The sequence below is a fragment of the Diachasma alloeum genome, unplaced genomic scaffold (assembly GCF_001412515.2).
Source record: "Diachasma alloeum isolate Michigan unplaced genomic scaffold, Dall2.0 Dall_scaffold_00176, whole genome shotgun sequence".
Lineage (NCBI taxonomy): Eukaryota > Metazoa > Arthropoda > Insecta > Hymenoptera > Braconidae > Diachasma > Diachasma alloeum.
In genome coordinates, this window is record NW_021680342.1 from 3,653,143 (window position 1) to 3,677,214 (window position 24,072).

Below are 24,072 nucleotides of genomic sequence, written 5' to 3' on the forward strand. Positions count from 1 at the left end.
GAACCACTAACATATCGACTGTTCAAATTGCGTAGTGATATATACACATTATTGTTCCTCCGCCTGGCTGCACGTTCGTCCGTATAAGAAAGACAGAGAACAAAAAAAAATGGAGTGATGAACGAGGCTGTACTGTATATACTCCCTGGCTGAAGAGATATGGTGGAATACTGGTTGCATGGGTGAAGCCGGGGGATTCTTTTGAGCACGCTTTTACGGTGATTACTCGATGGCTGCATCCGCGCATTTTACATCGGAAATTATTTCGCGCCCAATTAAACCATAGAAAACTCCCAGCCCTCCACGACTCGGCAACTTTCTGTTGATCCAGCCACCGCTCTGTTCCCCTCGCCCTGCAATATTTCAACACGGTTATATTCTCAACTCCGTCTGACTGTATATTCATCCACACCCCTTTCGCCCCCCCACGCATTTCCTAACCTCTTCACTCGGCTTTGCTTGTGCGCGAGTGTTTTTTTCTCCCGTTTCTTTTTTCTTTGCAGCTGGAGTCAAAGCTTTTCATTCGGGGGAATAAGGACGGAGAAAGCGAACGGGATTCGAATACTCCAGGCACGTAATCCCCACCCTGGAATGCCTTACGAATTAAATTCACCGGAATAGTGCTAAATGTCTCGGGTCTGAAGGTGCGAGACTCGGAATGAAATATCCATGCTCAGTGATATTCCCACCAACTCCGGGATTACCATTAAAATTATCACAATTAATCCGTCTTTGATCGCTCCAGTTGTCCTCCAGGAGCAGCCCGGCGTAGCAATCGTTGCGGGTGCTCAAGCGAACATTAACCGTAGCTGAGAAATCAATACGGATGATGAATTCTCATCATTATTGCGAATTGAGTGTTTGAGAGTGAGATTCGAGGATGGAAAAAAATTGGAGAAAAAAAACATTCAAGGGGGTAAGAAGAGTTACCGCACGCTCAGTAACTCTTGAACTTGTTAATTATCGACTGGATGAATGCGCGAGGGTGACGCTCGTTGTACGGCGCTGGGGTCTGTACCTCCAACTAGAAGCCTAATCACCTTCACTCCTTTCCACCACCGCGTTCCCTACCTCGTTGAGTCTCTCGTTCAGCTCGCTAGGGCGGGGAGGGGAGGGGTGAGGGGGGCCTTTGTATCACAGCGTGTTTTAACCCTCCGTGCTGCGCTTGACTCAGCAAATTTCACGATACCTAACCAGACATCTCCAAGAGTCTGCATTGCACACGTCAAAGTCACTTTGTTAATGCATTGCATGACGAATTTAAATGGCTAATGTAATTTACAATTAACGGGAGCCACCTTGAAAGTATAATACGCACTATTATTTGGTAATTGTACTTGGAGTTAGTGAGAACTCGGGGTGCTGAGTAAACTGCGGAATATTATGTACATTGGGTGGTGTGTCGCAGTGTAGGTTCAATTTGTCGCTTCGTGGAAGATCAATATTAGAACGGATATTGTACTAAACCCCTCTAACTTCCGATCGGCTGTTGACCCATTGTTGGAAGGCTTTAGCCTCTAATTAGCCGTGAACATATTATTCGTTGACGGGATTTTCATGCTTTATTTGAGGTAATGCCATCGCTCGGCGGGATATTGATGAGTTGGTAAAATATTCGTACGGGGGGTTGAAAGGGATGATAGGGGGGAGAAGTCTCTTGTTTTTCGCAGAGGAAAAAAATTAATTTGCAGGGATATGGCACTGATTTTCAGGAATTTGTAGCCAATTGTTGGTGGTAGTGAACGCTTAGTAGAGGAGGCTGACCATCAGTGACTTTCATCACTGAAAGTTGGCGGTAGATTACGAAAAATTAGAGATGGGTGCCTGAAAAGAAATTTTACAATCGCGAATCCCTGATAATTCGGGCTTCATTTAATGAATAATCTGGTAACAAAATTACGAGGCAACTATGCATGCGTTGCTTATCAATTTTGTTATTAGACTTTTTACTGAATGAAGTCTCTGGTACTACGGATAATACTACTAATAATTTGAAGTAAATTTATAAAAATCAGAACGTTGTGATCAACTTTAATTCTTGATATTTCACTTCGGCTCACCTCTGAATCTAAACTGAATGGAATTATAGTGCAACTATGAATATGAATATTCATGTTTTTATTGAAAATTCAAGTAAAATGCGCAATTCTCGTTTTTCTGCTGCTCAAAGTTTTGAAATGTCATTCAATTTCTAGTAAAATTTGAAATTTCATTGTTTTTCCAACAATGAACCCGGATGTGCTTATTACGAGAACAAATTATAATTCGAGTGGAATCCTACTAGATTCCAGTAAAAGTTGCTGAACCGGATCTCCTTTGTCTGATTTATATGAAAAATCTCCTCAGAGTGAGTGGAAATTCTCCATAATTCTACATATTTCTACTACGAACTTTTCCACTACCAATAAAAGAACTTTTTCTCTCTGTGACTGAGAATATCTGAAAAAATTGATATCTCCTGTATTTTGATAGCAAATCGATGAGCTCGTGAACCTCCCGATTCCTGGCGTATTACAATACAGATGCACCAAAGAAAATCGAAATGTCAGTGGCATCTCATGAATTACTTAGCGATGTCTCGAGAGTCTCTTTCTGGTGCAACTGGAGGACAACGGAACAAAAGAGGAAAAAAGCATTAAACAAAACTAAATTTGTCACGACAATTTATTTTTCCCTCCTTCCTCTCGGCTCCATCTTTGTTTGCCATTACCGCTTCGCGCAAATGCTCTTGCAGAAGGGCTCTCTTTTGGTGCATCAATTCCATTGTTTATGCATAACCAAATGAGAGGATGTAAAAGGGAAGTTTGAAGCGTTTGGTTTTTTCTGTTGTTTTTCGGAATTTACATTTCAAAGAACACGCGGGTATTGACCTGGTGGCAAGCTCAGAGCTGAGTGCTGCTGAGTCGCGACGTACGATTATTGATCTGTATGATATTTTGATTTGCGCATTATGCCCTGAGAGATGAAACAGATTCTAAATACGGTGAAGTTTTTGTAAATTTTCTAGCACATGGTTTCTGCGATGTTCAACTCTAATAAATGGAAATTCCGTGAAATCATTTCTTATTTGATTCAAACAGGTATTGTTGGATTTCTCAGTAACATATGAGGATAGAAAAACTCAATAACTTGTGAGATTGCAATAAATTCAGTAATTTAGATTTTTTAACTCAAATTATTGCGCATATTCAGTGGATTTTTTCATCAAAAAAACAGAACAGTCCATTGTGATGTCAAATACCAAAAAAAATATTCGTGACTGTTTTTCTGCGCATTTTTTGGACAAAAGTGGGGAAAAAAACGTTTTTCATGTGGATAAAAGCGTTCACTGGAACTTTTTTCCGATTATATTATTTTGGGCTTCTACACGGCTAACCGACTAGTGAAAATAACATATGGAGATCCTCACTTAAATAACCCGTTTTGTTAACTGAATGAATATTCACAATCTCGATTGTGGATTGTGCCAAACTCGAATGAATGAAAGAAGGATAGAATGAAAGAATTTTTTGCTCCTAGAAAATCTTTTTCTCCCTCAGTGTGATGAAGCTTCTTCGAAAATATATGGAAGGCGATCCATAATTCAATTCGCGCCATATGGATTTTTAGGAAATGCACGATGTGCATGCGGAATTACATGACTCCATCGAATAATCACACCGGGATCCTGAACAAATAGTGGAAAAGATAATATATTTCCCCTCGGGATCACTGGAGATTTTGCGGAGATTCACGATCCACGAGGGATCTCTGAGTTTGTTTTATTTCAAGCTGACCAAGACAGTTTCAGAGAGCCAAGCCAGGTGTTCCAAACTACGCTCTGTTCTTGAATAGCCCACTGGGAGTGTACTCAATACCTAAGGTCTCCCTCGCCGCGTATTCAGAATACGTGATTATCGATAGTCCTTTTTGCACTAGTTGGATACTGTATTGGCACTTTGGGGTAGCTTTAGTCGAATCCTTGGAGCACTTGAATCTGCGGTTACACTTGCGGTGATTCGAGGGTTATTCAAATATCCTGACTCACACGATGAATGATTTATTCAATTGGCGAAAGTGTTTACAATTCTGATCGGTTGTACATGATATTTTTGGATACAATTATTATTTTTGGGAGTGTTGAGCAATTTTATAGGGAAGAAGGGAGCGAAATAGACCGTTTACAATTGTTCGAATACTGTTAAAATATTTTTTCTGAAATTTTAAACAAAACAATCATCGAAATTTTTAACAAAGTTTAACTAAAATGAATTTCCTGTAGATCTTGTTATTTACAAACAGTTAATTTTTTGCATATGCGGTGGAACTGTAATTCTCTTGGTCATGTGGCAATGAAAACTATTGAAAACTGCGAATATTCTGGAAAATATTGCGGCGAATTTTGAATCTATTGAAAATCTAATTAAATGTCGTGTTTAATTTTCAAAATGAGTTCAAGAATTCAAACTTTAGTTGAAGTAGTAATGATCGTCTCAAATAAAAAATTCAGCATTATTGAATCATTATTGAATTGAACTAATCATTACGTCACCATTTGCATAAATAAATCGATAAACTGAGCAATTGAAAAAAACAAATTATGATTGTAATCTTCGCACCTTGGTTTCGAGCGTTAAATCCTTAATGAGAACATGTAATTATTTTTAATACGTTCATTAGAGGATTAGAACTTCGAGACGACGATATTTTTAGCCACTCACGGGTGGAAGGCGATGTCATTAACCCGAGCATCGCCCCAACACCGCCACAACATGGAGTCTGCGGTAAGCTTCTGCAATTGAAATGAGTTGGCATCCGCCAGCGTTGATCCTAATCCACTACGTCAGTTAATTTTCCGGACAAATTGATGTTTGCGAGAAAATAGGGAGATGAACCAAGAAGATTTTCCCCATAACCTCCGAAGGCGCTTGGTTTTTTTATCCACGTGTGTTAAAGTAAGCGGAAACACGGGGGCAACAGACTCGGAGATACTCAGAAGAGCATTTTGTTGGGGCACAGTGCATCAGTGAGTGGAAAGAAATTTATGGACTTGCTAGTGTACTTTGTCAGTGCACAGTATTGTTCCGAGTTGAACTCGGAAGCTCCTCCTTGCTTGTTTTCTCTTTTATTGGGTATTTAATGGATGGTCCTTGTAGAAAGTTAAACGCCATCGAAGTTAAACAGTTCAATGCACAGACGATACATGCACTTTTAAAAAATTTCTGTTGACATTTTCGGTACACATTTTGGAAGTTTTCATTGTATTATAGTTCCAGGGAAATTTCAAAAGATTTCAAGGGATTGAAACGCCAAAATTTCATTGAAAAATCAATGGAAACTGTAATCTTTAGCTAAATTGCATGACAGTGAATCGGAAATCAGACAAATTCAGGTAAATATATTCTTGAATTTTCAGTTAATTGCAAATTCGGCGTAATCTAGTACTGAATATTCATGTTTTGATTGAAAATTCAAGTAAATTAAAGAATTCTCAGCTTCCGACTGCTCAGAAATTTGAAATTTCACTGAATTCTGAATTTGAAAGTTCCTACGTGTTTGTTTTTTCTTTCATTGAGTAATTACTGAGAGGTCCTTGTAGAAAGTTGAACGGCATCGGAGTTAAACAGTTTAATCCACAGACGATAATACAGAAGGAAGCATAATATGGGAAGGTACATGCAGTTTTAAAATTTTTTTTGTTGAAATTTCCGGTACACATTCTGGAAGTTTTCATTGTATTATAGTTCCAGGGAAATTTCAAGGGATCATTGAAAAGTTAAAACTTTATTGAAAAATCCATAGAAACTGTAAATTTTAACTCAATTATTACATGCCAATTAATCGAAATCCGACAAATTCATGTAAATATATTCTTGAACTTTCAATTAATTAAAAATTCTGCTTGATCTAGTACTGAATATTCGTGTCTTGATTGAAAGTTCAAGTAAATCAAAGAATTTTCTCGTCTTCCTCTGGAAAGGTACACGCACTTTTAGAAATTTTTCTGTCGAAATTTCCGGTGCACATTTTGGAAACTTTCATTGTTTTATCTTCCAGGGAATTTCAGCACTGAAAGATCAAACTTTGTGAAAACTTATTCTCCCTCCACGTCTGTTCCTGTTAAATGCACGAAACACGAAAGTAATATTATAACAATCCGAAAATCAATAATATGGGTTACCCTGGGTGGGCGAAATTTCCAGTGTGACGTGATGGCTATGGATAGGGAAGCTGAGAGAGACAGTAGATCTGGATAAAGGGTATGTACGCGCATGTCTGGGATGGCCTAATTTGAAATGGCCACGTAGCACGTTTAACGAGGCGCGTTAACAATGCACCAGGCGAACGCAACATTTCACACGGGGGAGCGAGAATAGATGTGCGTTGATGTACGTGCAAGCATCAGCCGTCCCAGCTACATATTCTCTCTCACTCGTTTTACGAGTGAAAACACCCGAGGGATTCACAGCCTCGTCAGCGGCTCCGAGAGTTCTCAAAGGACCAAGTTTCCTCGTCAGCCATCCCAGACTTCAAGACTCAATTGTGTTGGATTTGATGGTTATTGGGATATAAGCGGTGAATGTGTTATAATTGTTTTCCACATTATGTATTATGCCCTGCAACAATGGGAGACACTGCGCGGCTCCAGTTGAGAATTTAACTTTGGGATTTATTGTTGAGTGAAGTAGTACTGAGCGGACACTGCGGTGAACTTTGAATGAAAGTTGAACGGTTGAAAGTTGGCCTCCATACTGGGTCCGTCAACACCAATTTCAGTATTTTTGTACTCAGTACCAGTGATGGTACTTGAAACTTACCAAAGTGCAGCTCAGGTGTGCTTTATCAGAGCGAAAGAGAACCAACCAAAAAGGAGTATATTTTTCATCCCTATATTCACCCCGCCCCATAAATTCCGTAACATTATGTACCCCTTGAGCAAGTCAACTATGAATTATTACCCATAAAGTACCTTCAGAACTTTTGATGGATAATGTTTCCAACGAGTACGAAGGCAACACAGAGTAATAGTGAAGAGTGCCTCCACCAGAGAATCCAATCAACCCAGCGTCCAATCGGATATCAATAGCGGGTTAGTGTCGGGAGTAAATGTCTCAGTGTCCACTGGAAAAAGCCCCATAAAGTACGAAAAAAGAGAGCGAAACGTGAAACCGAGGAGTCACAGGCTCAACAATTCGCGTGTAAAGTTCCTACGGCATATTGGCTGCACGCGCTACTTCCGATAGATAAATAATCCAAACCAGCAGACTCGCCCGGTCAAGAGTCGAGAAATAGAGCGTGTGGGGAAGTTGCCTATAGAATTCAGAGCGAATTACTGTGCAAGGGAGAGGGGGATCCATCGGTTCTACAGCGGAAAAGCCCATAAAGGAGAGAATCAATTCGATTCCCACCAAGCTTCGCCCTTCACGACTTATCTCCTTCCTCCTCCCGTCCTCCCCCCACCTGCTCCGACCTTTTCCTCACCTTTTGCGAGCTTTTTCCGCCGGCAAACTATCTACTCCCAGCCATCCTTCTCCCCCATCTTTTTGGCATCCTCGTCGTACTCGGCTTGATTCCGGATTTGGCCTTTCAGCGCAACAAGTGCGCCCCGACTCGCATCTTTAAGAAACCCCCGCACTAAGCGAGAGCTTTCCTTCCTCCAATCCCCCGCTAGTTCCTCGTCTGCTCTATCTTCTATTCTGTTCACTTCCGCCCTCCCACCGTCTGGCTGCTTCCACCTACCACCTTTCACCATCCTCACTTTCCACCTCCTCCTCTCGGCTTTTCCAGGCATTTTTTTCCCCTCCATTTATTCTTTTCGTTTCTTCACTTCCTGCTTACGTTTCTCACCACGAGCACGGGCAAATCAGCTTCACGAGTACACATTTTCTTCTTTTTCATCTCCTGGACTTATCGTTATGAGTCTTAACTGTGGTGCAGAGATTTTTGCGGAGTAAACTGGTTGTGGGAAAAGTGTGCTGAGTATTATCTGGTTTCTATTGTCGTTGGATGTTTTCAATTCAATACATTTATCTTTATCTGTTTCAACCACCGTTTCTTTGGTCCTGGGGAGGTGCGCTGAGTGCGAGGGCTCTCGGAATGTTATTGGTAGAATCTCCGAGGGAGAAGTGAGGAAACTTTCCAAACTCTCATTCCCACAGCACCCATCTGTTCTCCATACGACTCGGGGGAATTTCAATGTTCGAGATGCAAATTTCGGCTTCTCCGGGCGTTATTCTGTTCAACGCTTATGGAATTGAATGTCGAGGAGCTATTAGAGTGATTAGGTTCGAGGGGTGATCCATATGCAGCAACTATTTCTTATTAGTCAAGGTGGTGATAACGTTGACCGAAATTAAGAACACGAATTGAGATCAAACGGAGCATGCAGAGGCAAAAGGAAACTTTCTTGGAGAATTAATGACGCATACCGGAAATTATTAATGTCTCCAAGAAAATCATTCCCAGAATCATTTCCTTCTGAGTAATTAATCATAAAATAATTGTCAACTGGAATTGTCAACTGATCAACGAAGACATCCATTTATTCTACGCCCATTTTACATGTCACGAATCAAATTAGGCTCTGAAAGAGGCAAAAGCGGCAGCTGGTAGACAATAAAGGGACATTTGCAGACATTTCTTAAATATAAAGATAAAGAGTACGTTGTTTTTATCTAATGATATGACAGGTTGCACGTGATGTTATTCAAACGAGGGCAATTTCATCCTGAATATTTGCTATTTGAGAGGCTGTGTTTCTCTGTTGATACAGATTACCTTTAACTCTCCCTATGTTATTCTGTTCAATGTTCCTATTATTGAATGTTGAGTTCTATTAGAGTGGTCAGGTCCAAGGGGCACTCCACATGCAACACCTATTTCTCATTTATCAGGCTGTTGATAATGTTGACCGAAATTAAGAACACGAATTATGATCAAATGGAGCATAATGTTGAGGCAAAAGGAAACTTGCTTGTAGAATTAATGACACATACAGGAAATTATTAACGTCTCAAAGAAAATCATTCCCAGGATCATTTCCTTCTGGAAAATTGATCATAAAAGGGATTGTCAACTGTTCAACGAAGACATCCATTTATTCTACGCCCATTTTACATGTCACGAATCAAATCAGACAGTTTACCCTTAACTCTCCCTATGTTATTCTGTTCAATGTTCCTATTATTGAATGTCGAGTTCTATTAAACTGCCTGGTCCGAGGGGCACTCCATATGCAACACCTATTTCTTATTGGTCAAGACGCTGGGCGTCGGGGTAGACGTACATTCATAATTCAACGCTTCCAGCACTCACTTGCCCTTCCTCTTTCCCAGTTCTTTTTTTACTCCACAGGACTGGATGGCATGGCTAAAACGATTGCCAAGTTTTAATGGCCGAGGGTGAGTAAAATCCGTGTAAACTTTGCTAAATGACATGAAAGGGTGCAGAAGCGAGAGTATAAATAAAATATTGAAAACCATTGCATGATTCTTGCGCTCGGTAAGTAAAATTGAATCTCTCCTATCGATCACACGGCGAGTGAAGTATTTCAGGCTTACCGCAAACGAGGCCAAGCGTGCTGGATAGTAGCACAGCTTTCAGCAGCCAACTGGCCATCCCGTTGTAGACCAGAAACGTTACGTCGATTCAGCTTCCTCCTGAAACAATACAAGCGTATCCAATCAATCAATCTATGTAGAGAATCTTGTGTCCCAGCCAACTCCCCCTTAAATTCCTCTTACAATATGGCAGCTTGCCCTCTCCAATACTCTTATCGTAGTTGCCATCCCTGGAAGGTCTATCGATCGTTTTTATCCCCCTTTGTCTACCGCGATTTTAATCTCGATTAGACTAGCCGGTGAAAAAGGCTGGTTAAGTGGTAGTACTGGGAAGAATACTGGAGGATGTGGGAGCGGGGTAAAAGTTTATTGTGAAATTAATGATACATCCGGCAAGTTATTGAAGTAAACAGCTTCAAAAAAATCATTTTCAGGTGCATTTCTTTTGAAGAATAATGAAGAGAAGCGTATTTTCAGCTTTGATAAAAATTATGCTACCGTTCTGTGTGTATCAGGAGTCATCGTTTCCTCATTTCTATCCCGAAATTCAGGAAAACTTAATATATGATGATCAAATTTTATTCTACGTTAGATAAATTTTATCCGGACGCATAATAAATTTTACCCTACCGGTACAGTAATTTTTACTCTACTGGCACGGTAATTTTTATTTTTATCGGGATAAAATTTCTCTAACGTAGAATAAAATTTGATCATCATGTATTAATTTTTACTAAATTTCGGGATCGAAATGAGGAAACGATGACTCATGATACACTTTTATAGAACGGTAGGATAATTTTTATCAAAAAATTCTCTCCTTGTCTGCACTCTCCGGCTATTTTTTGTTTGGAAAGAGAATTGAAACGCTGAAGGCAGAAAATATGACGGATAATGAAGATTAATGGTACATCCGGGATATTATTGGAGGAAATGACTGCAAGAAAATCATTCTCAAAAGCAGTTGTTTTTAGAAATGCGTTTTTCTGCTGTTCAATGAAGAAAACAGTTTACTCTATGCGATAGAAAATAGAGGAATATTTACAAATTTTTCTGAGTCAAGAAAAGGATGGTGTGCAAATTGAGAGTAGTATTAATGATACAGCTGGGAAGTTATTGAAGTGAATGTCTTCCAGAGGTTCATTTCTAGGGGCATTACTTGTTGAAAATAATGGAGGTAAGAGTTTTTTTCAGCTTTCAACGATGAGACCTGTTCATTCTACATCTATTTCATAATTGAAAAGACAATTAAAACTCTGAACGCAGAAAATGTGGTAATAATGATACTTCCAGAAAATTATTGAAGTAAATGTCTTGAAGAAGATCATTTCTAGGAGCATTGCTTTTTCAGAAAATAATAAAGCTAAGAGTTTTTTCAGCTTCCAACGAAGGAAACGGTTCATTCCACGTCTGTTTATAATTGGAAAGGCAATTAAAACTCTGAAGGCAGAAAATGTGGAAATAATGATGTATCCAGGAAATTATTGGAGAAAAACAATAGAGACAATCGTTTTCTAATGCAGTATTTTCTAAAAATAATTGAGCAAGCTTTTTTAGTTGTCTTCTTTTATTGTTTTATTTTTTTCTTCAGCTCTTTAATTAAAAAGGCCGTGTAATTCACGTCTTTTATATTTTGCCAGTCAATTAAGTCTCTGTAGGAGGCAAATGTGACAGCGGACAATAAAGGAACATGGACAGAATTCTCTCTTTCCTGAATTAAGAACACGAGGGTTTGCAAATTGAAAGCAGCGCTGGGAAGACAAATGGGAGATGTTAAGAATAAATGAAAAGTTCACTGTGGAATTGATGATACATTAAAGGCAATAATTTTCGGGAATTTTCAACGACAAAAACCATTTATTTTAGGCCTTTTCTATATTGGACAATTCAATTGAGATACTGAAAGACGCTAACATGACAGATGCTAAACGATAACGGAACATGTAGAGCTGTTTTTTTCTTCGATAAAGAGCTCAATATTTTTTTTTAATTCAGAACCCTGCTACATCGTCTGTATTAACCCTACATTGCTCACCATATCAGGGAAACGCCGCAGCGTGAGGTTTTGCGTTAATTAGCATTGACTGGATAACCGAAAAAATTGAAAAAGATTTGCCTTTTTCAATTCAAGGGTATAACGTATTATAGTGGTTTTAGAACACCATAATTCCCAAAATTCCCACAGAAAATAAATTATTTCCAACAGAAGAATTTTTATTCTCATGTTAAATGAAATGGCCCGTCACGCAACATTGCCGGAAACTCGCTAAATGCGTCGGGGTAGTGTAGAGTAAATTACTCAACGTTAAAGCCTAAATAACACGGCGGCACATTTCCGCAGAGGTGATCAAAGTCGCGGGATCGCGTAGGGTGACCAAACGAGATGACAGGTTGCGCGTGGTGTTATTGGTAATACAGGGAATTTTCACTCTAAATTAGCAAAACAAAGATTCATTTTACCCGAGTAGTCTTAAGGATATTTCAAGTAGCTTTTACAGTTTGGTACAGACCACACTATATATTCAACCATTTTCAATCATCAAATTTGTCAAATTGCGTGGGAAAAATTCGAAAAAAAATCATGAATATCGTTATTCACCTTTTTCATATTCATTGTTTATCAATAAATATTGGAAATTGTTTAAACTTCCGGGAAGTTAATTTTTTTAGGCATGAAAGCGATTTCTGGAAAAATTCTGAATGTGAATAAATTTGTTATGATTCCGAACAAGTGATTTTTACGGTGGAAAATGGATTCTTTATAAATTATTCATAGAAAATGCTCGTAATTTTCAAAAATTTCATTTTTTTAATTATTTCATCAATCTTTCTCCAAAAGTGAGCTTTCTAATTTTGTTTTCAGATTTCGAAAATGTTTTCTAAGGGTTCAATATAGAGATTGAAATTAAGACCCGCAAAGTTGAAATAATAAAATCATTGTAGAATGTCCGTAAACTTGAGGTCAAATGAGGCTCAAATAAAAGCTCTGATGTTCAACTGCAAAAGTAGAAAGGAGTTTCACGGGAGAAAAAATAGCCAACTTTATTCACATAGATTATTCTCAATTCGACGAAAAATTTTCTGTGTAACGGCTGATAGAATAGGCAATAGAGCCCGCTTACCATAAATTGTTGAAAAAATTACGATGAAACCATTGTCCACGCATAATCAATTTCCTGCGCAAGTATTCTTTTGTTTGCGCTTAGTGTCAGGGCCACTATCCTTGGACTTTAAAATGCAAAACTCTCTGGGGTGCGCATTGCTGGGGCTCAAAGTTTTAAGCCGCTTAAAAACTCGGGGGGAAAAAAGCGTCACGGATGGGCGGCAGTGGGTGGTGTGGAGCGATCTCGTTACGAATATAGTGATATTCCGGGAGAAGCTAGATCCATGCCAAGTATTATGACGCACATTCTGCATTAATCCAATGGTAAATTTATGGCCTCTTATTTGTTTACGTGTGCACCAGGATATCTGCATGATCGTTAAACTAAAAAAGTCTTGAATAGAAATAAAAAGTTCTGAAGAGAAGGATTTAAGGGTATGGGAGGAGTGCATGGGTACTAAGCAATCAATTATACCTCGAAAGACGGAGGAACGGCACCACAATGACAGGGTGACGTGGAAACAATGGCTGTGGGGTGGGCGGACACGAGTGTTGGAAACTACGCGAAATGATTTGCATATACCGTCTCGTTCATTCTCCATTGCCCTTCACTACGACCACTCGCAATTTGTCGTTGGTATTTTGTTAAATTACCTGGAAATGGTCTCAAGCTATTTCCACCATTATACAGGGAGTGTTATGCCCTCATTGAATTATTTCATTCATTCGGCATGTGTTAATTATGATTACTGTGAAAACTAGCGGCTTCGAAACGCCTCAATTCAAGACATTAGACACAAATGTGTCTTATATTTCATGTTTTAAAATAAGACACTTTTCTGGCTCAATTCTGGACACTTGAAGATTATTCAGTCACTAGTCATTCACGACATAAGACATTAATTCCATGAAGACATGGAATCATAGACTTTTCTGGTGACATGCATTTTTTTTCTAATTTATTAATTAATTCAAACGAGACATCAGAAGTTAGAAACAAAAGATCCTCGAGTAAAACACCCAGAATGTCTAGAATGCGTGTCTTAATGTTTTTAATTTGGGAACAAACGGACAGCCTCGGATTAATTTGCATTAGGCGATTGGCGCGTATGGAATTCCCTTCGCGCCACGGACTTTGTCAGTGGGAATTTGTCATCCTCGTTTTCATTTCACTTTTCTGATTCTTTTGCGGACTTATCTCTCAGCGCCTCAGATTTTCAAGCATTTCTCTCCTTCGGAGAAGCATCTTTTTCGGCGAATCACTCAGCTCTTTCTTGTCTTACAAAACATCTGTCTTACGCTCTCTCAGAGTTTTTCTTGCGCCGTTCCGGGAATGCCACTTCCATTTGCTGGATGTAGTTTCTATCCTCTGTCATCTCCTTTGAACGTCTCTCTTTTTCAGAAATTGATACACTTTTTCAAATAATTAATTTATTATCGTTCATTTAATCTCACGTTTTCATAAATTCATACATTTATTTCCATAAAAATGTTTTGATTACAGGAAATTAATAATTCATTTATTCCCTAGTGCGTCTCGCTTGGAATGAAATAAACGATTAATTTGATCTGAATGGAGAATTATTACACGTCAATGCATTCGCTTTTTCGTCATTTAAATAATGATTTCATTGTGCGCTCATATTAGATAGAGTAAACATTTGTTTGAAATTAAAAAAATTACACTTTAAATTTTTTTCCGAAAAATCGGGTTTTTTTTATTGAAAGTATTTATGAAATTACAGTTGCACTGTAATTTCAAGGAACTTTGTCACTAAAAATTCATAATTTCATGAAAAAATCAATCAAAACTGTAAATTTCAGTTCATCTATTCTACGAGAATTAATAAAAATCAGAAAAATGCAGCTCAATATTTTCATAAATTCTCCGCATATTCGTGTTTTGATTGCAAATTAACTTGACTTGAATTCTTGTCTTCCTGCTGATTACAGATTTCAAATGTGAACAATTCATCGTCATTGAATACAATAAATTTGTGGATCCCTGACAGTTACATATTGAACACGTCCAACTGAGGGTCTACTAACAAATCAAACAGTGAATCCGGTGTAAGATACAAAATGTTTCCCATCTGTACCAAGCACATATGCTTGTCATACTCAAAGGAATAGAAACTGCCGAAGCAAATATTTTATTCAACTGGTGTTCCTTGAAGAATAATATTGAATACCTTTACGTCCCATGTTTCCGAGAAATCACTCAATACCTTCGAACCCATGCCGACGGGAGAAAATAATAAATAAAAAACGAGTGATTCGGAAAACAACCGCGATATGAAGTCGAGAAACGATGAGAAAAACGATGAGCAAAGAAGACGGAAATGGAAGCGTGTATGTATAGTGACTGCAAGTGAATTGACGCTGTGGGAAACTTGTGGAGTGGGGTTTGATCCGTGTGACGGTACATTTTCCACGATCCGCGACGTCATTTATCGAGGATTGAAATTCGGAGACCGCTCGGCTTGGCTGGAATTTCATTAAAATTATTACTTAGATATTGGAGAGATAGAGGAGCCTAGTACTTTCTCTATCTACGGGAAAACCCATATGTACGCTGTGGCTCGCGAATGTAGGAACGTGAACCGACTCATAGTTGGGAGCAGCTCTATACCGTGAGAGCGTGACGCTTCCGAGAATTCTTGAGCGAATAAAATGCCTTTGCGAAACAACCTTCATATTTTTATAAACGGCCGCGAGCGCCGCTGTCCCGATCGTTAAATGGAATGGAGTGAAGTACGAACGGCAAATTACAAACAAAAATAATTAGTTTGTGATGTTTATTTTTAAAAAATGACTGGATATTCAAGAACAACATTGTGAAATCGAATTCACATTCACCAATTCAAAAAGAATTTTAATATTTTTTTACTGACATAATTCTTTATTTCTGGAATATTCAACGATATTCCAATTTTCAGGTCCATACCATGTTGTAAATTTTAAAAAATCGTGAAAGCTCTCAATCTGTTTTAAATCTAATTGAAGGCAACGTTCAATTTCAAAATGATTTTGAATATTCAAGCGTTTATTGAGATATCGACGATCGCTTGATATGAAAACGAATTACATAAAACTTTTTTTCGAATTGAATACCAATTCGCAGCATTGAAAACTCGAATGCAATTGTCATACAAATTTTACAAAATTGGAAAAGTGTGCCTGTGTGAACATTGCCGTGGAAACTCCAAGCGAAAAAAGTGAAGTTTTTAACAACTAATTCATATGAAATCCTCGTGTATGTCGTCATTGAAAAATCATGAAAATACCGATTGTTCTAAAATCCTAGTAGATCAAAAAGTGAATCTACGATTGAAATGCTGTCTTTTTTATTGCAAATTTCTGTAGTAAAGTGGCGCACGAAGATGAGTGCAATTTTTTGAAAAAGTCCTACTGCTTAATCGAAAGTTCTCTCAAACGTGGTTAAATTTGTGAACTCTCCTAGTTTACCACTTTGCCACACAATTTTCAGTTGAATTTTCATTTTTCCTCGACCTGCAATTTCTGCCGCTTTTGAGTTATTCCATTGCTACTCTGCCTGTTCAGAATTATGAGTAGATGTATTGGCTAAATCCAAAGGATTAATTAATTTCATTAACTCCTTTACATTAAAATTTTACACTCACAGAAAAAGTCATTTGCAGTTAACAAGGCTTCTCATTAACTATTACCTCCATTCGTTAATACTTAACGAATGGCATTGGAGGTTAAGAAGCCTCGTTAACAGCAACTAAATCCTTCATCTTTTCAATGAGTGTGCAATCGTGTATGACGTGTTTGACGTCCACACAGAGCGGATTTGCACAGGTCTATCGGTCGTCCCAATTTAAGCACATTGATCCAAGGTTGGGTGGTAGTCCTCTTTTATCAGTGGACTGAAATCCGAGAAAAAAAGACCGTGCCAACCATTGTCTCACTAATTACAGCACTATTTCATTAGGCTACTCTTTGATGATGCAGGTGGCTTAATGAGAGGAATAAAAGGGAATAAAAATGGTGAAATAGTTGATTTTTACTCTGCTCAACATATTCCCTTTTCCGGTGAAACAATAGTGGATCATCATGCCCGGGGTTTTATCAATTCTGCAGAGGGCCCTATTGAATGTCAATTCATCCGTGAAGTACTCCCTCATCGAGTGAACATGATACCGCAGTTCCTCAAGGGTGATGAATACTCGACATAGCTAAGATGCGATGTATTGGTTATGTGCATTATGCGAACGTAAAGTATCTATTTTAGAGGCCCTCCAGAAATTACGAAATCGCTGGAGACAGTGAAGGATGTTGCCAATAATAAAGTTATGTTGCATTAAAGTTATGTTGCATTAATGCGGGTAAATGTGAGGTATCACGGTTAGTACGAATTTCACCTGGTGCTCATGCTCAACGATCGATATCATCTTGATGATGTACACACATCAAGATTGCCATAGGGGGAATGCTGCAAATGCACTCGTGAGGGGTTGCGCATTGACTTTGATACATACATCATATTATTATGAAAGTCACGTTTTTCTTTTGAATGGATTGGATAAACTGGTCGACTGGATCAATCACATAGGTGCTCGGCCATTTTCTCTCATGGAGAAAAAATTGGAATTTTACCGACAGATCGGTTACAAATTCCCAGGAGAGTGGCATTTACCTTTAAAAACTTTCGAAATGAGATAACAGCTGCATTTGAATTTTCAATATTGTAAATTTGTATTTTTGCACTGATTTTCTCAACTTTTCCTTTATTCACACAGAATAATCAGACTGAAAATCGCAATTTGCATGGAGTTGCTCATTGAATTGTGGGTTTTAAATGACAATTTCATGAAATTTCGGGGGAAATGTCACTTGTAGAAAATTTTAAATGTCCAGGAAAATTCAGACGAAAATTTGATCACATTCCGAGTCTTCCGATACTTTTCTCAGAAAATAATTTTATTGAATTAAGAAAAATTCACTTCAATAAAAAATTCCGTGTCCTTGAATTTAAAGCTCGTGGAGTTGGAACTCCCGGCATAATTTCAGTCCTGTGTGCCACCGCAGTGTAAACCTCACGTATTGTTAGAACAAACAAGGCAAATGAATAACTCAATAACGTTCAGATCACTATTGCGATGAACGAAAAAAAAAGATTTTCCCCGTGAAACTTAATTTTCAGCTGCTGCGGAAGTGGCCGAGAGAGAGCTTTTCCGTTGGCACACGTCCGCCTCCGGAAATTACGCGCAAAGTACCTGGGTAAAGTCGATTTTACGCCAGTCGATATACATAAACCTTCCGAGAATAAAGTGAAGTAGTAAATGCACCCGACATTTTGACGTCATTGTGCCCCACCATTTTAACACTAGAAGAAAATAAAATTCTTTTGTTCGATTTGAAGTTCTCCGAAATTCCATTTTCCCCCGTATATGAAGAAATTTAAGAGAAAAACCTACCGCGGCTTCCAAGAACTTCAGTATAATTTCTATTGAAACTAACAATTCTATTTGTTTTCACCGCCAATTGCGGTAAAAATTATGCGACTCTTCCCAGCTTTTTAAAATATACATTTTCTTATAATATAAATCATTCCTTTGAGATATTTTCTCTAAGAATTCTTAGCCATGAATTTTCTGACTTTTTTTCTTAGTTTTTATGCCGAGAAAAGATATAAAAACAGGGGAAAGAACTTAAAAAATTTACGCCCAATAATTTCTACAGAAAAAATTGAATATTTGTCGCGCCATTGAGTTAATGTAATACTGTAATAATCTTTACTAGAATTGGTGCAAAAAACAACTAAAATTTTTTAAACCAATTTTAATAGAACTCCACTAGAATGCTTCCAGAATCCAATAGAATTTCTTGAAGAGCGCGCCAGGTTTTTCTATAAAATTTTTCTGTGCGTGGTATAATGCTCCTCTCCAACTCATGTACACGCTAGGTGAAAAAAGTCACCCCGGATGAGCAAAATTCTGCGAGAGAGAAAAACAAGCCCGTCTACAGCGAGTGTGTTGGATATACACTCGGGTCGGTTCAATTTTCTCCAATTAAATTCTATTGGTATTCGCGCAAATGCCAATACCGTACGGAGCAACCCTCATTGTGCTGGGGATAATGAGAGAGGGCCGTGGCGGAGGAAAACGAACGGTTTAACGGAGGTACATTGCACGCAGAATAGTAAATGTGTAAGTGAGGCTACTAGTGAGTGTGCGGCAATATATATAAATAAAACCGACTGGCCTCACATCGCGTCCTGAATTTTCACTGCCCCCTCTCCATACATAATAGTCCTGTTCATCGTTCAGCTCACGTACGTGTTGTTTTCGCACTCCCGAAAGAATTCCAGTCCCTCCATACCTATAATTATCCACTCCAGCTCTGAATTACGGTACAATACCCCTGACCCTTTATCCTCTCAAGACCGTCATTGAAATCCAGTCAATTCGTTATCACTTGAGAATTTTAAAGTAGTATGAATAAAATCCAGTTGAGTCGTTGAGTGTAATGAGGAGAAGTGAATTTAAAATGGGCAAAGAAATAAATATTCATCTTTGATAATTTGATGAGTTTCTTCTTCAATTATATTTTCAAAACAATAATCTCTCGTTTCACTAGGGTATTTTAATCAGTTGCAATCCTGTACATTCGGAAATACTTTGCCAATAAAAAAAAAATTGACACCGACGGTAATTTTTGTATTGAACACGGATTTTTTAATGATTTTTAAAGATTTTTTTTAGAATTTAATCTTTTCTCCGACTTCAAAAAGTTCATTTTCTCATAAGACTGTGTTGATTTCTCACATTTCAATTAATTTCTATCAACAACACTAGACTCCCAACAGATCCCGAAAACCCAACCACAATGTTTTCGCTCCTATAAACTCTCATTCCGAATTTATTTCAGATTTTAATCTTCCGAATTTCGGTAACATTTACACAACTTCAAGTACCATTAAATACTAGTCGTCATAAAACGATAAACGAGAATTTTCAAAAGCATAAAACGATCCTATTGTCAGTATTACACGCATGAAAACCACGTTATTCGCGTGTGTCGTGTTTACACATGCGCTATTGCACTTCTCGTCTGTTTCGTCACAATTTTAACAGCTGAAGTATCGTGCAAGGCATGCGCACACGACACCGTATGCTCCGGGCGTGTCGGTGCCACTCGTGCTAAAGCTCGCGCGCCGTTTACCAACTACTCGTAGCGCGTACCTCACACTGTGAAGAGAGAAAAAAAAACAACATACACACACACCTCTCTGACCCTCAAGCAATTCCCTCCCCCCCCAGCGGGCAGAGGTTTGAAAATTCAATGCACTCATAATGGGCTATATGCATAACGGAGCGAAAACACTGAGGGCTATCGTCTCAACCACTTTAACCCCATACAACTGGTGACTTTGGACACAAGTTTTAGCCTCGATTTTACTGATAAGTATGCCCCACCCCATTCTCGCTCATTGTGTGCATCCCTCAGCTCACTTTCTCATTTGGGTTTCTATCGCGTGGACTACGTTTCCTATGATAAAACCACGCCACTCGACGGTGCCAACACCCCCCCAAAGGCGCTTTCTCTTCTCTTTCAAAGTTACAGAGCAGGCCAACCCCTTTCTACCCTGGGTTCGACACTCCACCGTCTGCTTTTATACCACCCCAGCGGCCCACTAACCGTCAACGTACTCACTCGCACAAGAATAGAATTGTCCTCTGCATTATTTACTCAATATCGCACTCTCCCATCCTCTCTGTCTCTCTCGTTTTACTCCTAGAGGGCTGGGCCCCCGCCGGTTGAAATCTCTTGTGAAGACATTCTCTATGAATTTCATTCAACCCTCTTTTTTCAGCGCTATAGACGCCGAAGTCGAGTCTACGAAGCGCGGAGATTCATGTGGATTTTTGCAATATTGAAATTTATTGGTGCAGTAAATTGAAGTGTACATTCTTTTGCAAATTTCGGGAAGTTGTTCACATGAAATGTTGGACTCCATGAAAACATGTGTTCACATTTTCAGTGTTTGCCATTTTGAAAATTCAGTAAAATTTTTGGTATTGAGAGATCATTGATATTTTAGTTGAAGTTTTCATAAACTGAGTTTAGAAAAATAATTGATTGAATTTTCAGACTTTGAAATAATCTTAATTGTTGTGTAGAATTTAAAAATTGAAATTTCAGTGAAATTTCAATTTTTTGAGAGTGTTGAATTTGACTTAGAGAGAAAAGGCTCATAAAATTCCAAATTTTACCTGAAAATTCAAGTAAGTTAACTAATTGAAAGTAGAACTAAAATGGAGAGTCCACAATTTACTTGGATTATTAATTGAAAATGAATATTTAGTATCTAATTGACCCTCGTGATCCTCTGTTGATTAAAAATTCAATTATTTTGTTCAACCATTCTCTCTTAATTTTTGCCATGATTAAACTGAGATTTGACTGATTATCTCACGCAATTATGTTTTTGGACATGTGTACCAGGAATTGCTGCCGAGAATGTTAATTTTTTTCGCAATAGTTTTATTGAATCCCGAGCTTTTTTCATGGTTTCCAAAGAAAATAAATTTATTGAATTGAGAAATAAAATTGATTCATATTCAAAAGTCTAAGATCGCTCGAAATCTCTCTTGAAGACCTCCCCCATGAGTGGCATTCAACCCTTTCCAACCCGACTCCACGAATCTCGAAGATTCATATCGATTTTTGTGGTATTCTTCCTCAGACGAATAATCAAATTTATAGTCGAAGATATTGCAAGTTGGTGGATCAAGTAAATTGAACTATAAATTCCCTCCACCAATTTCTCGAACGTCATAAAGTTTTTCGGACTCAATATTCAATAGGATAAATTCCCAAAACGAGGAAATCAATATTATCCCGTGATAAAGTGAAACGGAAACAATTATTCGCAGCTCTGGCAAAGGGGAATAATGGAAAAAGCCACTTGAGTGAAAAATGGGATTACTAAGTTGGATAACATAAAAAGAATGGAAACACTGAAGACGAGACTTCGTCAGCCTTTAAATGCGTGAAAAAGATGTAAAAAAAGGATGTAATACAGCTACTTAGAGTTAAGGCAAGGGGGAAAAAGCATGAAAAGGAGTGAAACTGTTTGAGTTTGTGCAAGCGGCCTCGTAAATTTTTCATTCCCAGTCGTCTAAACACCTGAAGCGCAGCAGAAGCCGCAGATTCTGAGTGAGCCCATTAAAATTTCATAACATTAAATGCTCACGCGACCGGACGAATGAAAAATATACAACGATTTTCTAGGCATGTGGAGTGTTGAGCCTACATACTTATGATACAGATACCTTTTGGGATGGGAAAATTTTTGGTGTGACGAGTCACGTGAATGAGAGCGGGAGGATTTTCAACGGGTCAGTGAGCTGAATTAAACGTATTCACGGGACCGCGATGACAACGTTCTCAATTCGTCTGAAAATTCGTTAGTGACGTTTTAGCATTTCTACCGTGTTTTATGCTTATGGAAAATATATAGAGAAAATCTCCCGGAAAAATCACGTGATGACTCGCGTAATTGGGTGGCTGAATATGTTTTCGGGAATTTTTACGGACATTTTGGATTAACTGTGAGGCAAAAGACTAATACTCGGGGAATTTAATTTAATTGATACGAAATTTTAAGTGATGGAGTGATATTTATGGAGAAAGTTTGGAAGGGTAAGTTTCTCGAGGTATTCTCGGTGAATTTTAACGGCACAGAATTGGAAAAAACTGAAATTTCATGGACATTGGATTCGATTGAAGGGGAAAAATAATGGAATTTCAAATTTTACTGGGAATTCAATGAAATTCTGTTTTTTAGCCACAGGAAGAAAATTCCTCAATTTACTTGATGTCTCGATTAAAGGATGACTATTTGGAACCATAACATGTTGAATTTTCAATTGATTAATAATTTCAGAATATATTTCCCTGAATTTTCCGGATTTTTATTAATTTTGATGGAATAACTTGACTAAAATTGACGGATTTTTCCTTAAAATTATGAATTTTCATTGACGAAATGCCTTGCATTTCTGTATCATCCCCGGGCTATTATTCCGTGAACCTTAGATGTTTTCAAGGCATAAATTGTATGATGGGAAAATTGAATATATTAGTCGATAAAATCCCTTGAATTTGGAATTACTTCAAATTTTAATGAAACTCTAGTGTGACAAAAATTCCCAAATAGTTTACACAAAATTACGTTTTGGATCACACTTTTTCCGTGCTCAGGCCCAAATTTTTCCGGGTTCTTCCTGAAAATTTGCGCTGCAAGCAATAATTTTTATGGAATCGACCTCCCAATTACATTTTAAGTTGCAATTCTCAAGTTTCTCCCATAGTACTTCCACTAAAATTTATTTCTCCACCTATTATTCGCATTATGATTTGCTTCCTACATTTACCCAGATTCAAACATTTTTAAATAGTTCCCGAGGGAGAAGAAGGTGTGGGAAATGGTAAGAACTTTCAAATGTGGATAAATTCGTCTGGGGAGAGCTTCAGCCCGAGTAATCGAATTGAATTTAGTTGATCGGGCTCGCAATCAGCGGCAAATATCACGGGCCGTTGAGCAGATCAGAGAACTTAAAGGCTCCATCCATCCTCCTTCCGCCGGAGAAAAGGAGAAAATCCCGACTGCATTGATTTTTTTTAAAAGGTGCTAATGGAAAATATATCATTCCGAGGAAATGTTTCATCTGCTCCCGTTCTTCCCAATGAAACTGCACTCCCAAACTCCCGAGTTATGGAGAAAATAGTGATAGGAGAATAAAAACCATATGAATCTTCGTACCCCTTCCTTTATCCGACAATCGAATTCCAGAATAGTCCGATTCATTTCATTTTGAATTAAATTTTGCAGGAATTTTTTCATTGAACCACGCGGGAGCTCTTGAATTGAAAAAAAAGTGGATAACACAGGCAAAACGCTTAGCAGCGTCGACTGGAGGTATTTGATAGCACGATAAAAATTCAGTGGAATCCTTTAGAGCGCGTTCAGCGGTGAGAATAGAAAAGAGTGAAAAAGAAAGATTAAAAATGAAGGAAAGGGGGGGGGGAACCATCATAATATTTGAAAGAAAAAAATAAAATCGAGGGCTCTTCCAACAAATAGATCCCGGAGAATCCATACGCTGCTGGAGGTTCTTTCACCTTGGACTTCAGAGAATTCGATTCACGCCGGAAATGTCTGCAGCGGAAGACTATTTCAGCCTCTAATGAGATCGGTGGCATCCGTACTGCCGTCTGTGATGCAATAAGGGCTGAAAAGATCACGGCAATCTAGTCACGTATAACTCAAAGATATTTGCATCCAAGGGTAAACTCGTGAATCTACAATAATCATGAAATATTTCAGCTTAGAAGTATTCGAGAAATTTGTGATGAAGGAGACGTGATAAAATTTACATTTCTCTCTGTAGTATT

The 24,072-nt window shown here is 38.2% G+C and overlaps 1 protein-coding gene across 4 annotated transcripts in view; it reads right to left on the minus strand.

Annotated features, from left to right (window-relative positions):
* LOC107048104 (Down syndrome cell adhesion molecule-like protein Dscam2) overlaps nt 1–24,072 on the minus strand; it is an 82,492-nt gene that overhangs the window by 58,008 nt on the left and 412 nt on the right. For all 4 annotated transcript variants that reach the window (XM_015271117.1, XM_015271107.1, XM_015271098.1 and 1 more), the window contains exon 2: nt 9,540–9,638. In XM_015271117.1, the coding sequence (XP_015126603.1) occupies nt 9,540–9,597 (58 nt within the window). In that variant the 5' untranslated portion in view covers nt 9,598–9,638. The remainder of the gene's footprint in view (nt 1–9,539; nt 9,639–24,072) is intronic.